At 55.9% G+C, this 15,546-nt stretch overlaps 1 protein-coding gene across 1 annotated transcript in view; it reads left to right on the top strand.

The window, feature by feature from the left end:
• HIVEP3 (HIVEP zinc finger 3) overlaps positions 1-15,546 on the top strand; it is a 503,450-nt gene that overhangs the window by 473,283 nt on the left and 14,621 nt on the right. The window contains exon 7 of the mRNA XM_058552079.1: positions 12,182-12,357. Coding sequence (XP_058408062.1) covers positions 12,182-12,357 — 176 coding nt within the window. The remainder of the gene's footprint in view (positions 1-12,181; positions 12,358-15,546) is intronic.

Raw genomic sequence — 15,546 nt, 5'->3', positions numbered from 1 at the left:
GTCCCATACATACGAAAAACAATCCAAGTCATCAATAGACAGTCCATGAGCTATTACAGAATGAATACACCCTTGTAACTATGCTCAGTTATCCACAAGTCAAGAAGTAGGACATTATGTCCATTTTACAGATGAAGAAACTGAGGCACAGAGAGGTTAAGTAACCTGCCCAAGGTCACACAGCTAATAATGGACAGAACCCAGTTTCAGCCTTGGGAATTCTGGCTCCTAAGCATAATTCTCTTTATTGCTGCACTCTGCTGCCCCTGGGAAAGGTATAACTAGGTGACATGACTCATCTCAGGGTCAGGGAAAGCTTTGGGGGACCTGGGATTGGATCTGAGCCCTGGAAAAGCATCAGACTTGATCAAAGAATATCCAGCCACTCTGAGGGGTTCAGGAGAGAAGAGATGTGGGCAAACACCTGCTGGGGACAGCCTGGTACAGTCTCCCCGGTCACTTGAGGGGCAGCCACTGGGCTCTCAAAAGGATTCTTCCTCCCACAAAAGAGCTAACAACAGACATCCATAACTAGCATGCCACACTGAAAACCTGCTTTGAGGTGGGAAAATCACACTGCCATCGAAAGGCTTAGAGGAATAGGGCTTTCATGGGAAGGGGTGGCTCAGCCCGGGAGTAATAGCCAGAGGTGTAATAATGAAACCACGCTGCAGCTGCAGCCGCCAGCGAGCTGCTCTGGGTAGTCATCAGCACCCCCACCGTGGGGCTGGTGCGTGCCCAGAGTCACTCCTCCTGGTAGGAAGGAGGCAGGATTTGAACCTGGGCAGTCTGACCCCATCACCCCCACCCCCTTTCCTAGCTACTGCACTCTGCAGCGGCCCAGTGAGACCAGGTGGGTCCCAACGTCACCACACAGTAGCTGTGTTTCCTCAGACAGGTCCTCTCCCCCTCTGAGCCATGACCACACCCTTCCTTCCTTCCTGTTTTCTCACCCTCTCACCTACAGCCTGTCTGTGGCCAGAGCACCGGGGTGGGTGCTGTGTCCATTCAGATGCCAGCTGCACCCCCTGGACCTCGACTCCAGTCTCTCTCCCAGCATAGGAATCTGTTTTGCCCCAAACCTGAAAGGTCATTTAGCCTGTGCTTAAACATTGTCCATGGTGGGGAGCTCGCTACCACTCAGGCTTGCTTTTCTCCAAGTTTGTAGCTCTAGGATTGGAAAATCCTGTTTGTAAAGGAGCCCAGGTCTTCCTCCATGTCCTCGTTCCGCTGTGGACTGAGCTACCTCCCAGGAGGCTGGCAGTGGTGGCATCTGTGACCTGAGGTATCCGTGAGGTTTTCCATGGACCAGGTTTCTCCTCTACTCCCAGCTGGTGGGGAGCAGATCTGCTCAGGGCGCGGGCCAAGAAGGTGCCTGCCATTGTGAGGCAGTTAGAACGGCCCCTCCCTCCTTCTCCATTTACGACTTGAGTCTGTATGTCTGGGGCCTGAACACGCAGCTCCCTGGTGTGTGCTTCAGGTTTGAGCTGCAAGTGATTCCAGCCAGCCCCATTGTGAGAAAGAGCCTGGTCTGCGTGCAGTGGTCACCCTGGGCCGCCAGATGTGTGGGAAAGCCTCGCACAGTCACTAAATCACAGCTGTTTCCCGGCACAGCAGTGACGCTGGCGCTCGTTGTGGGATCTTGATACGGTTCACAGCCTCTTCTCATCTTATGTGCGTCTCCGTGCTGCGGGAGGCACTGAGGCTTCAGGGGTCAGGGCGGCACAGTGGCCCATACCATTGGCCCGTGGGCATTGTTCAGGTGCCCCGTGTATACACATAGCTCGTCAGCTGCCGTCTAGACAGCGTTGGTCAGTGTCTCTCCAGCTGCTGCTGCACACAGCCCACAGGGGCTTCCAGAACACACTCTTCCTGAACACCTCCTCCACCCCCACTGCCCGCAAGACAAAGGCTACCAGAGGCTTTTCTAAGCCAGTCTCGACATGACCTTCCAGCCTCAGTCCCTGCTGCTTGTCATGTAGAATTGCCGTGTTGAATTATGCTAAGGCTCCCATGAGACAGTTCCTGCGGAAGATGCAGACCACAGAGTGAGTGCTGGACAGTGACAGCTGTTCCTTTTCTGTGATAAAAGGCTACACCTCTGACCCTGGCTGGCTTTCTTTTGATTGCTTTTTAGAAAGAACAAGAGATGCGTTCAGTCTCCAGGAGCTGGTCACTTCCCCTTCTGGGCCTGTTTCCCGCCTGGGAAAAGGAAGTGAAGTTGGAACAACTAGGAGACCATAGTCCTGCTTCAGGCTGGGCTGGATCCAGCCCCACCTGAGGGTCTCTGTGTGCTATGGGCCATTCCATCTTCAGAAGGACAACCTGGAGGGGTCTGGGACGGTCTGGGGAGGAATCTGGAGTCCATCCTGAGTGGCATTGTTTGAGAATATGGAAACGTTAGGCCTGGAGGAGAGGAGTCTTGAGCAGAGTGGCACCCTTCGGAGGCTGTGCTGTGGAAGAGGACGTGCGCCAGCCAGAGCTCAGTCAGTGGCGGGAGCACAGGTCGACAACTTGAGCTTCATAGAGGGAGACGTGCCAGGACGTGAAAGGTACTGGCTGGGAACCCGTGAGACCCCAGGTGCCAGAGGTGCACACACCTGTGGGAGGGTGTGGATGGGATCTGCCTGAAAATGACCACATCAGAGGGTGCACACTAGGTCCCTCCCACCCCGGAAGCTGGAGGTTTTAAGCTCCTTCTAAGCATGGATGTTCTTTAACAGTAATTTTCAAATTATTTTTAAGTTCACAGAACTCTTTTTATAAAGTTCGTTTTACATAGATTCCTGCTCTGAAAAACGGCTCGATGTGGTGGGAGTAGAGGGGGCCCAGGACCCTGCTGCTCAGCCTCTCCTGCATGAATCCTGAGCACAGTGTAGAAGCCATTGTTCTGGAGCCCTGGGGGTCAGGGCCTGCTGAAGGCTGAGCACCTCCAGGAATGTGCGCATTTCAGAGTCCCTTCCTCTCGGGCAGTTCCAGTTCTCCCAGCCGGAGAGGCCCAGCTTCCGGCTTCCTGCTTCCCTCTCTAATCTGGCTGTCTGGTCGGAAACAGGGCCTTGGCTGCATTCTTCAGGCCCGGAGCCAGCTTCAGCCCAGGCTTCGTGCCTGCGTACTGGTTCTTAGGCATCCGCACTTGGTCATTCACTCCCTGGCATCTCGACTTATGGTACCAATTTCTTTAGAAGAAAAGGCACCTCTATTCTCAGAGCTGTGCTGGGCGTCAGAGGCCTGAGCCACTGCTGTCTTCCAGGCAGCTGATGCTGTGTGCTGGTGTTTGCCTAGAATGAAAAAGCACAGCAGTCAAACTGAGGAAGAGGCCAAATGGCGCCAGTGCAAGCCTACAAAATGGATGCGGGCTGGCCTGGGTGGTGGGTGTCCTTCTGGAAGGTGTCAGAGCAGGCTCCTCAACCTGCTCTCCCTTCCTGCCTCTGTTGGGCCGCTTGACTCTGTGTCCTGTGTCCTCCTGACCTCGCCTCTGCCCAGCTTGGGGTCCATGCAGTTATAGCACCTCTCGCGGCTGCCAGGCCTCCTGGCCCGCACTGTCCTCTGCCTGCACCAGAGGGGGCTCACAAAACAGGGCTCTCATGGGTCAGACCCGACTCACCCCCAGAGACCAGATGAAAGGCATTTCTTCTGCAAAAGCTACCCAAAACCCACCCCACTGGTCTTCTGATCATCCATAGCACTTGCACATTGTCTGTGTTACCCTTTCTATCTCTGTTTGATGATCTTTTAAGTACCTGTTATTCACACTTGAGACCAAGGTCAGAGTCTTATTTCGCTTTGTATTTCTGGCCCTGGCCCAGCCCCAGGCTCAGACCAGGCCTTAGTGAGTGTTGTCGAGTAAATGTACAGAATCCTGCTTAAAACAGACTCTCCCCAGTGAGCTCTGCGCCTGGGCCTGTGGCACATGCGTGCGGTGGGATCCTGGGCACAGCAGGCCTGCGCCTGGATGGCGTGTTCACTGCCCCGCCCTGGACACTGGGAGGTGATGTGATTTCCACAGAACCCTGACACAAGGGGAATCTGGGACTGCTCAGAACCCAGCGTGGACTTCCCTCATGACCCACAGCTCAGCCTCCCCAGTTCATTTCTCACCAAGGGGTGTGTTTCCTACCTCTTGGCAACTGAATATTTTTAGTAGCTACACCGCTCGGTGGGCTGTGCCACCTGGCCCTTACTCCTCTTCCCACAGATGTCCCTTCCTTTGTGAGCTTTACTGGAGAGCAGCAGTCACTGCAGGCCAGCCAGCCAGCTTGCTGTGGCCAGACCTCCCAGGGCACAGTGACCGCTGGGACCTGACCCTGAGCCCCACTTCACAGGACACAGGCTGCCTGCGACAGTGGGCCTCAGAGCGACAGCGTGTGCATTTATAATCACACCTTCCTCTTGCTTTGCGTGATTATACCCAAGTTGTATGCCCGGGGGAAAAGCATATTTGGCAACAAGATCATAATAAAATTAGAAATTTGGCAAACCTTTAAAATATCTGGATTTGGAGGAGTGGTGAGTTTTATGATAAAATATTAATAATATATGGAAAAGTCAATACCGTACATGCAGAATAGTCTCATAGAATCTCAGATGAGGAAGGTAACCTGGAGGCCCCTCGTTCAAGAGAAAAATGCAGCTTGGTAGAAAGAAAAGTCATGGGCTTCAAGGTCGGACATGCCCCTACTAGCTGCATGACCGTGGGGAAATTACTTTGAGCCAGAAGTTTAGCTCTGGGCTGGATCTGCCTCTCCTTATATTTTATTTGCCTTAAACTATGTTTTAAAACAGGCAATTTCAAGCCTTAGAATTGCATAGCAATTAAGCATCTGAACTTTGTAACAGGCAACCTGGGTTCAAATTCTGACTTTGTTAACTTACTGGCTGTGTGACCTTGGCCAGGTTACTTAACCTCTCTGTGACTCTGTTTTCTCATGTGTAAATGGGGATGATTTGAGCCCCTGTCTCATAGGGCTGCTATGAGGTTTAGATGAGGTAATACATGTAAAGCGTTGAAAATAGTGCTTGGCACCCAGTAAGAGCTCTATAAGGGTATGCTAACATTATTAGTTTTAAAAAAATCTGGATTTGTGGTTTTGTTGAAAACCTGGAAGATCTGACAACCTCATGCAACACTTGGCTGGAAAGGCATAGCCACTGTCCCTTTAGAGAGGGGCTGTGCCCTGCCTTCCAGCTCACTTTGGTCCCCACCATGTCCCCTCTTTATGCCTACTCTGCTTTGCTCAGTCATGTTGCCAGCCCACCACCATCTAGTGCCCTGAATCTCTATTTGGACAGGAATGAATAATCTGTTTATATTTATTGGGATAAATATGGAATATTTAATGGATAAATATATCCATTTTACAGCATTGTTATGGGAGTAAACAAGCTAACCCACCTAAAGCCCCTTCCGTCACTGTGCTGGATGTGTCCTGGGCATGCAGGAACCATAAATGCCCTCCTGCTCCAGGCTCTCCCAGCCTGTTCATCTGGCCTCTGGGTGAACAGCACTAGTGACAGGGAGCTCACTTCTCACAGAGCAGCTTCATTGCTGAGTCTCTGTCATACGCAGAGTCCAAGAACATCAGCTCACCCATGACCTTGCTTGACATGCCATTTACTTTCTGCCGCACCCCGTCTTCTGATCCTGGAGGAGAGGGACGTGTCTCTCCTTTGGGAGCTGTGCACTGGGCTCCCATGTGCTTGGTGGAAGCTGCAGGTTTCAGAAATGCCTCCAAGGAGTGTGGAGCCACGACACCCGGTGTCTGTGCTGGATGTTCAGGCAGGAGTCAGGCAGGTGTGAGACTGGAGGAGAGGCTGCCCACGGGAGGAGGTCCTGCTGTGTCACGCCTGAGACCACCGGGGGCAGATTTGGGTTCCAGTCCCTGCTTTGCCACTTTCTGGCTGAATTGTAACTTTGGGCGAAACACTACATACCTCTCTGTTGCTATTTCCTTCTCTATTAGATGAAGATCATAAGACCCTCCTGATCAAGGGGTTGTTTGAGATTCTTTTTCTTTTCCTTTGTCCATGCATCTTTGAGCTGCGGCATAAGAGTGAAGACACCCAGAAGATCCCGGCAGCTCCACACCCCTCTTCGCAGCCTTGCTTGTCTCTTGACCCGAGGCAGCGGAACAGAAAGGGGTTTCCAGGTGGGGGTCCGCGACCCCTGGTGCTGCAGCCATGGTCAGAAGACCCAAGCTCCAGCCCTGCTCTTCAGAGTCCCCTTGCTGTGTGGCCTCAGGTGGTCACAGCACTGGGCCTCAGACAGTCAAGCTGTCTGGTCTTGAGGTCCCTCTAACTAAGACATTCTGGAATCCACAGAAATAGCTCTTTTTCTTTAAGAACAAAACTAAACATTTTCCAGATTGGCCGACACTCCTGGCTTGTCAGGGCAACAGAAGACAGGCAGGTGGTGGGGCTCAGAGAAACAGCTCCCTGTCCTGGGAGCCGTGGATTAGCTGCACCCAAGCCTGTCAGTGGTGGACTGTCTTGCAGCCTCGGGACAAGCAGGGGGTCGGTCACTGCTGCCCCTGGGTAAGGGGCAGGCTTTGCGGAGAGGAGAGGGGCCAGCAGAACTTGGAGGCAAGACCATGCCCCTAGGGACCCCACCATGGTTTTCTGGTTTCCTGCCCTGCCTCTTTGCAGGGCATTTTTCTGCAGCTGTCAACACCTGTGGGTCCCACCCAGGGCTGGCGGCTTTTCAGGAAGGGCTGGGTGGAGAACGATGCTGTTCTTGTTTGCTGCTGTGTTATAGGCCTCTGGGAATCCGGGAGAAGAAAGGTGCTTGGGAAACCTTGTCTGAAAGTATTTATGCAGCAAGTCTGTGCAGGGACAGGGAGCTAAGTGGAAAGATTGCTCACTGGGTGATCTTGGCCACATGACTCGAACGGTCTGGGCCTTGGTTCCCTTTTCTGTAAAATGGGTACAGTGGTAGGGGCGATGGGAGGACTGAATAAGGTCAGGCATGTGACGGTGCTTTGGTGTATCTGAGGGCAATGAAGATGGACCCTTTCCAAGGGAGGGGAAGTGACTTGCCCAAGGTCACCCAGCAGGTGAACTCAGACGCAGGTCTCCTGCATACCTCTACCCTACAGGCAAAGTCGTTCTAAAGAACGTGGGCAGTGTTCAGTCAGTCCATCAGGGTTTGGAGGGCCTGGCTACGTGCGGCATCCTTGGGGAGACCACAGCATCAGGTTGAACCAGTGAACTTTTGTGCTCAGGGACTCACAGTGGGAACGTCAAGACCAAGAGTCTGATTACAGCAGACGCGAGGAAAGAAGGCCGTGGCTTGGCTTTCTTATGTGTGTCTGATGAGTATTTACTGAGCAGGCGCTGTGTTAGGTTCTGGGGATATACCAGCAAATGAGGTAGACGCAGTCCCTCCCTCATGGGGGTAACCGGGAGGCTTGTGAAGAGGCCAGTACAGTACACACAGCTTGACAAGTGCAGTGCAGGAGAAGTGGGTGGGACCTCCAGGCCCAGGGATGTGGAAGAGGCCTCCGAAGGAGGGGGTCGTTTGGCAAAGGAGCAGAGGAGCTGGTCAGCTGAAAGGGGCGGGTGCTGGGGCAGGCAGAAGGCCGGAGGAAAGGAACTCAGAGGCACCGGATGACCTTTGGTGCGGTTGTGAGGAAGTGCGGCAGGGAGCCTGGGATCAGAGAGAAGTGATGAGAGACAAGCTGGAGGGGGTGCTGGGCCAAGAGGTGCCCTGGGCCTCCTGTGCCCTCTGAGTGAAGGGGCAGAGCTTTGTGCTGAGAGCAGGGAGAGGAGCTCTGAATGGGGCCCTAGGCTGGGAGGAGCCGCAGGACCGGACGTATCTTGGGAAGGCTCCCTCTGGCTGTTTTGTGAAGAAAGGGTGCAGCGGTGTAGGAGGGAGGATGGCGGCCAGGGCTAGCGGGGAGAGGGAGGTAGACCTCCTTGGAGTGCACGTTGGCTGTAGCATTGACAGGTTGAGGTGATGGATTGAATATGAAGGGGAACGGAAATGGAGGCACCGAGTTATGGAGCCCAGGTTGCTGGCCTGGCCAGTCTTGGGAGTGTGTGTGCCGTTTACTGAGATGGGGACCCAGGAGGAGGGGGTATAGGTAGGGGGGACACGGACACATGGTTCTGGGCACGTGGTGGGTGAGGTGCCTGAAGACCACCAGGGGAGATGCTGAGGGGGCAGTTGATGTACAGCAGAGAGGTCAGAGCTGGAGAGAGAGATGGGAGAGCCATCGATGTCCAGGTGGAAAGTGAGGCCGTGTTAGGGGGATCACCCCTGGGGGAAGTGTGAGGGAGAAGAGTGCGGGTCGGAGCCTGGGAGCGCTGGCATGGGAAAGGGGGGCGAGGAAGGAGCCTGCAGAGGAGACCGGGCAGGAGAGAGTGGGGTCACCAAGCCGACCAAGCAGGCGCCTCCAGAGGCAGGCGAGAGGGCAGGCAGGGTGACACAGCTGTCCTTTGGATTTAGCGACTTGTGACCTTGGCAGAGCTGGCTGCAGTGGACCCAGGAGTGGGAGTGGTGAGGAGGCGGGAACAGCTCTTTCGGGACTTGGGCTGAGAAGGGCAGCAGAGGCAGTGGGTTGGGGTCTGGGGAGGCTTTGGGGCTGGTTGGTTGGTGATGAGAGAGAGAACTGAGCCGCGTCAAGGTGGTGGAGTGTGCCAGAAGAGGGAGGCCTTGAAGCTGCTGGGGAAGAGGTGGGGCCTTATTGAGTGGGGCCTCAGCACAGGCAGAGGCGCTGGTCCTGAGCTGGTGGGGGTTGGCCTCAGGAGGGAGGAGGGTCCAGCCCACACTGACCACTGCCGATGTCTGTCCCTGGACTGGGCCCAAAGCTATAGAGACCCGAGCACCAGCCTTCAAGGAGCAGAGAAGTCACAGGCTCTAGGCCCTTCAACCAGGACTGCCCTCATCAAATTCTAGGACCCCTCAGTGGCCATCGTCCTCCAGATCTCCATGACATTGACTCTGCTGGCTGCCGCCTCCTCCTCATCACATTCTCTCCTGGTTCTCAACTAAGAGATCTCTGCCTGAGGGTGGGTTTGGTGCCATCTTTCTGCCCACCCTGACATTTAGGTACCTCCCAGGCCCTCGCGCTGTCCTCTTCTTGCTCTCAGACTCTTGAGTGGTCGTCTTCCTCCTCACAAACCTGCATCTCGTCTAAGGCCCACAGACTTCCAGCTGTGTGCTGGACATTTCTTCAAGTCTTTCTCTTGGGCATCTCACACTCAGCAGTTAAGGATGAGGGTCCTGCATTGCTTCCCTCCCAGACTGTGGATGGTACCGCTTGAGCTAGCCAAGTTGAAAACTTTGGATCTTTGTTTTTCCCTCGCGGTGACCCCTGCCTCATCCAGACAGCTGCCAAGGCCTGTGGATTCTATGCCCAGAAGGCCTCTCGAATCCCTGTCCTAGAGCACGCGCTTTGTGCTCAGACTCTGAGTCCTCCCTCTTCCAGACTATTCCCCACAGAACCAGGGCAGTATCTTCTCTTCGAGACTTTATGTTTGTCTTTAAGACAACTGTGATCAAGTCTAGACGTCTTAGCGTGGCATTCAAGGGTAGTGGTGATCCAGCCTCTCCTGCCTGTCTGGCCTCATCTGCTCTCACCCACCAAACATTCCAGGCCTTGAACACTCCTGCCTTTGCTCCTGCTGTCCTCCTCTCCTGCCTCCACCGCTCACCATCCTCCCTGGCCCCTCCCAAGCCAGGCACCCCCCTTGTGCTCCCCAGCAGGTTGTACACACCTTCCCCGGTGTATGACAAAGTGTTGTACAGAGTTGCGTATATGCCTCCCCAACCTCCCGCCCCCAAGTCAAGGCACCACGCTTGAAGGCTCAGACAGTCCTCTGTGTGTGTGTGTGTGTGTGTGTGTGTGTGTGTGTGTCTCCCTTTGGGAAGACCACATGTAGTTTAAGCCTGCTATGGAGGGAGAAATGAGGGATCTGAGAGCAGCTGCGGTAGATGGACTCTAGTGCCTGCTTCTGAGTTGGCTTGAGCATAGAGCAAAGCCCAAATATGGTAGAAGTCAGAGTGGCTGTGGGCCTATGTGAGAGAGACCACACAGTGGCCCCCACAGCAGGGGGGTGCAGGGAGGGGCACGCTGAAGGACACCATCGTGGTTGGAAGTTGGAGAGGAGGGGGTGTCGTGGACCTGCTGAGCAGGGCTGAGTGGAGATTGGTGTCCAGGTGGTGGCAGAGCCTCCAGTGCAAAGAGGAGACCCTGCCATTCTCACCTCTTCCTTCTCCAGCTTGGAAAAGGGCTTCCCATCTCAGACTGGGCCCCAGGGGAACCGAGGGCACAAGAATTAAAATCCAGGTGTGGGTAGCTTGTTCGGGTCCAGGAAGCTTGCTGCATGGGGGTGATCCGCTGTCACTGAGAGGCAGACACCCCGTGTTTGTCCATAGGGTGTTCTTCATAAGAGCAAAATGAGTCATTTCTCCCACCCTCCCCACGGCCTTAAGTTCCTCCCCTCAAACACGAGATGGCGCTTTGCCCTAGATCAAGGGAGAAGTTGGCCCTCTCTGCCTGAGGACTGGGCCCCAAAACCTGGCGGGTCAGAGCCTGCAAAGGGAAGAAAGGGCGGTTTTAGACAACCTGAGAGGTCTCAGTTGGCCAAAGCTGAGGGAACAAAACAACCCAGGCTCCACCTGTACTCGTGGACAGCAGTCTGTATGTGAGTGCGTGTGTGAGAGAGAGAGTATGTGAGTGGGTGTGTTCCTGTGTGGGTCGGGGTTGGGTGAGTGTGTGTGTGAATGTGTCAGTATGTGAGTGTGAGTGTGTGAGTGCATGTGAGAGAATGTGTATTTCAGTATGAGAGTGGGGAGGTGGTGTGTGTGTGTGAGTGTGTGGAGTGTGTATGTGTGATGGTGATCACTCTGCTGCTGCCTGCCAGCCCCCTCCCTTAGAGTCCCCTCTTTCAAGCCCATCCTTGTGACATCCTCTCAGCTGTAAGCTGATGTCCCCGGCGGAGCAGGATTGAGTCTCAGCTACTGTCTCTTCCTCACCTACTCCCAACCATCTCCCTGCCCCTCTGCACCGCCCCCCAGAGTTTGAGTGTGGACCCCCTGGGCAGGGGCGTGTTGTGTGGGGCATGTTGTGGGGCACAGGCAGGCCTCTTGCTGGGTGTTGGAGGCATGCTCAGCAGGCCAAGAAGCCATACCTCCCCCAAGGCACCCCTCTCATTGGACCTCCAGGCTTCATGAATTAGAAGGCTCTTCTGGAGTTATGCCAGGATCCCTTCCCTAGGCCCATTGCCCTTGGCAGCCTTCCCTGCCCCCATCAGGAGACTTGCACAGCTATAGCATTAGACCAAGAAGGCATTCTGATGAGGTTTGTACCCAGTGAGCCTTGTGGGACTCGTGGGTTTCCTTCTAAATGGAAATAAGAGCATTCTGATTCAGGTCCAGGAGCGTCAGTGGCCCTGAGGCCCAGCAGGTGGGCCGGCCACCCCAGGAGGCTCCTGAAAACTGTTGGCACTTCCTGCTATGACCCAAAGTGATCCCTGGGGGCCGCAGGAGAGGCGAGGTAGCTGGAATCTGGGTCCTGAGAGCTTCCAGCTCGGCTGGAGATGGGGTAGGGGAGAGAGCGCAAGGCTCCTGGTTTCCAGACTGAGGACGGGGAAACGATGGCCGGCCCTCATACCTCCCCGCACACAGGTATCTGTTTTAGCACTTGGTGCCCCCTGTGGGAGGCGGACAGGCAGGTTCAGATCCTTGTTCTGCCCCCTGTCCGGCTGTGGGAGCCTCGGCTCTCAAGGGCTCTTGCTGGTGACCATGACTTAAAGCAGGTGAAATGCCCAGCGCACGGTGAGCACTTGGTAAATGGCCGCTGCTAGAGCTGTGGTTGTCATCTATTCTCTCTCTTTATGACTCTGGTGGCCTGGAGTGGCTGTTCTTTGTGGGCAGAAGCTGGTGCCGAGGCTGGCTCGGGAACCAAGGCCCTCTGCAAACCTGTGGCTTCACTTCCCTGGCAGGAAGCACAGGGTCTGCTGCCTCTGGAGGGAAAGGAGGGGCAGGGCAGGTGCAGGGGTCCATGGTGGATCCCCAGGGCGACTGGCACCCCCACCCAAGGCGTGCTCTGGTTCCGCGTCCTCCTCTCCCAGTGTCTGTACCGGGCCGGATGCAGCTAGGAGCACGTGCACCTCCTGAGGTGGGAACCTGCCTCTTCTCCTCCTTTTGTTTGTCCTTTACCATGACGCCTGTTGCTCATAGGTACAAATCAAACGAAGAGTATGTTTATGTGCGAGGCCGCGGCCGAGGGAAATATGTTTGTGAGGAGTGTGGAATTCGCTGCAAGAAGCCCAGCATGCTGAAGAAACACATCCGCACCCACACTGACGTCCGGCCCTATGTGTGCAAGCACTGTCACTTTGCTTTTAAAACCAAAGGTAAGAGACAGTCAGCTGGGGCACGGCCCCTGCCCACGGCAGGGAGCTCCCCTCTGGAGCCCCAGCACAGAGCCCAGGGGCCCAGAACTCTCTGCCTGGGGCCTGGGGTATCCCCACTTCCTGGGTTCCCCACTGGCAGAGCAGCTGGCTCCAGACCAGGTAGTGGCACCCTGGCTGCCCTGGCCCATCTCAGATCGCACCCAGCCGCTGTGCCTGCACTGCCCCACGTTGACACTAGGCGGCACTCTTGCACACAGTCCCTAGTTTTGATTTGATCGCATCCCCCCTTCCTTCTGCATGTCTCCTTAGCCCTCTATCCACGGATCTGATGAGCTCCAGCATCCAAGCTTGTCACCGCGACTCTTGCGTTTGGAATTCCATTCCACTCCAAGCCACTTAACACACTTGCATGGTTGCCTCTCGTGCCAGGATTCGCCCCTGCCTCCACCCGCCTCACCACTCAGACCATGTTCCCGCTCTGCCCAGCTTCTCTGCAGCTCAGCACAGGGCCCGGCTTTCCCTGACCCGGCCTGGCAGCCCTGTCCTTCCTACCCCACCCACACTCCACAGCACGGTCAGCTCAGGCTCTGGTGGTCACCTGGGAAAGGAAGGAGGCCTGATGTTGAGGCGTGCATCCCGAGAGCTGTGAAGGGAGATGGGGTGGCCTGGCCTGCTTGCAGCCCCCTGGGCCCTTGTGTGGACGCATGGGGCTGAGTCTCTGAGACCTGGACCGAGCTCTTCTCTGCTCATTCTGTTGGAGCAGGACAGGCAAGGAAGACATTGCCGCGTGCTCGTTACTTCCTGGTAGCTGAGAAGACCGAGGTGCCTCAGAGGGAGGCCTGGGGCCCCCGACGCCCCTGGTGGCTTCAGCCTCTTCTGTTCTGCAGATTTGGGGGTTGGGGTTTGGGCATAAGGGTCCTGCCTTCTCCTTGAGCAAGTTGGGGGCCTCCACGCCAGCCCCCACTAGAGCCGTGTGGTTTTCAGTGCATGGGCCTGGACAGCAGCTTCAGCTTTGCCACGCGTTGACCTTCCTTCTGTTGGTAAAGCTGCTTCTAGCCAGAGGGGTTGGGCAGCAGCTTTGAGGAGGCCCGCAGAGTCTTGGCCTTCCTCATTTCCTCCTCCTCTTGCCGGCCCCTTCTGTTCTGTCTGTGCTAGGTCAGGGGGCAGTTTATCACATCCCCTGGCTCATGGCCACCCTCAGAGACAGGTGCCTGTCTCTGGTTTCCTCACCCGGTTAACTGACCCCCTGTCCTCCTCTGTCCTCTCGCCATCATTCTCAAGTGGAGCTCAAACTTTCCCGCCAAGATTTTGGGTTGAATGGAGGCGCCCACCCTCCCACTTTCTTGCTGTGACCCTCTTCTCTCTTGGTGTCTCATAAACAGTGTCCCAGAGGCTCCTGGAGAGGGCAGATAGGCCCGGAGCCCTGCCATGTCCAGGGCAGCTTGCCCAGCATGCCTCAGTCCTGGTGTGGGCTCTGTCTCCCACACGTCCCCTACAGTCCCACTTCCCTCGGCCTTAGGTGGCCAGTTGTGACTTTATGGAGGAGAGAGACGGGAATAATTGACTGACAGCTTAAATAACAGAGTCTTTGACTCTGAACGCCAGAAACCTCTTGTCTAAGCCCCATTTGAAGGCGAAGAAAGTGGGTCCCCAAAAACGGAAGTGACTGTTAAAGCTAAAGCTGTAACTAGAACCCAAGACCCCTGCCACATGGCATCACCCCTGTCATCTTGCTCTGTGAGCAGTGTCCCTCTTTTCTGGAAGGAGTGGTAAAATCAGGTGGCCAAACAGGAGGCTCCCAGAGTGGATCCTGACTGCTGCCTCTGTTCCAGGGGACCACACGGTGCCACTCTCAGCACGAGGAGCCCAGCCCTGAGAGTGCCTCCCAGCCCAGGGCTGTGCAGAGCTGCCCAGCGCCCCGGGGAGCCGTCACCCTGCCACGTCCCATCTGGCTGAGTTCCCAGTCAGAGCCCAGCAGGTCTCTATTCAAGTTCCTCTGCCTTTGTGAAGAGAAAAGCCCTGGTCTTTTTTTGCAGGGTCTGAGAGAGGCCTGGGTCCCTGGCAGGAACACCCCCTTTCCAGGAGATGCCTGCGTTGGAAGCCATGCCAGGCCTCTCTGCAGTCCCTTCCCGGGTCCCTCTGAGCCAGGACAGAGTGCCTAACCTGAGTAGAGGGGCTGCAGACCCTCCGCATGCCCTGGGGCATGGAGCCCTGGGCCAGCCGGAGGCCTTGCTCTCCACCAGCCATCATGGGGTGTGCTGAGCTCTCCTCAGATGCTCACAGAGGCTTCCGGAAGACAACACCTTCCAGAGCCAAAGCAGTGAGCGAATCTGAAAGACTGGAATCTCACACTCTGTGACTACAGAGAGGGGCCAGTGGGGTGGGGGGAGGGCCGGCAGTTGAAGCAGAGAAAGCTGGCTCTTGGCTCTCTCTGCACTCAGGACAGCGAGGTTCTTGCACCTTCTAGGCCGTGGGCCACGTGTCTTTCTGGAGTAGTGGGCCTGTCAGCCATCAGTCATACCACAGGCCCCTCCTCTCGTGGCTCCTGGACCCCATCAGGCTGCCTCCATCTCCTCCCAACCCTCCAACCCTTGGGCTCTGGCCCAGCCAGGCTGTGTGAGGGCTAAGGCTGAGCCTGGTGGTCCTCAGGGCTCTCCGTCACCACCCCCTGGCTGCGCCTGGGCCCGAGGAGTCCTTCCTGTCCGTCTCTGTCTGCCTGTCTGTGTCTCCGTCTCCATGTTAGATGTTGTGGTGGCAACTTGGGCCCCTGGACACTAGCTGAGGGGCGTCTCAGCGGGTGGGGCCGGGAAAGGCCCGCCAGGATATCCCTGTGGAGATCTGGGGCTTCTCTTCTCAGATGGTTCCTAGAGGCCAGTGAGGTGGCTGTGCCATATTCAGGCCCTTGTGCTGATCGCCTCAGGGGACATAGATGGCAGTTTTGGGCAGGCCTCACGTCCATCAGGCCTCAGGGACAGAGGGAGTTCGGTTGGTCAAAGCCAAACGAGGCAGACAGGGTCATTGGCTGAAGTTCTCAGAGGAGGTTCCGCCTCTCTTCCAGACGTCTGTCATTTTCTATCCGCTTGCCTTTCCCCCTTCATTCCAAGACTCTTGGGGTTTTTGGTGGGGTCCTGGGATGACTGTGAGAAGCTATGGGCTCTGCTTGGCAAGCTGGGGCTCTGCCCCTTGACA

This window comes from Diceros bicornis, chromosome 13 (assembly GCF_020826845.1).
Source record: "Diceros bicornis minor isolate mBicDic1 chromosome 13, mDicBic1.mat.cur, whole genome shotgun sequence".
Lineage (NCBI taxonomy): Eukaryota > Metazoa > Chordata > Mammalia > Perissodactyla > Rhinocerotidae > Diceros > Diceros bicornis.
This window is presented reverse-complemented; position numbering and strand designations above follow the sequence as displayed.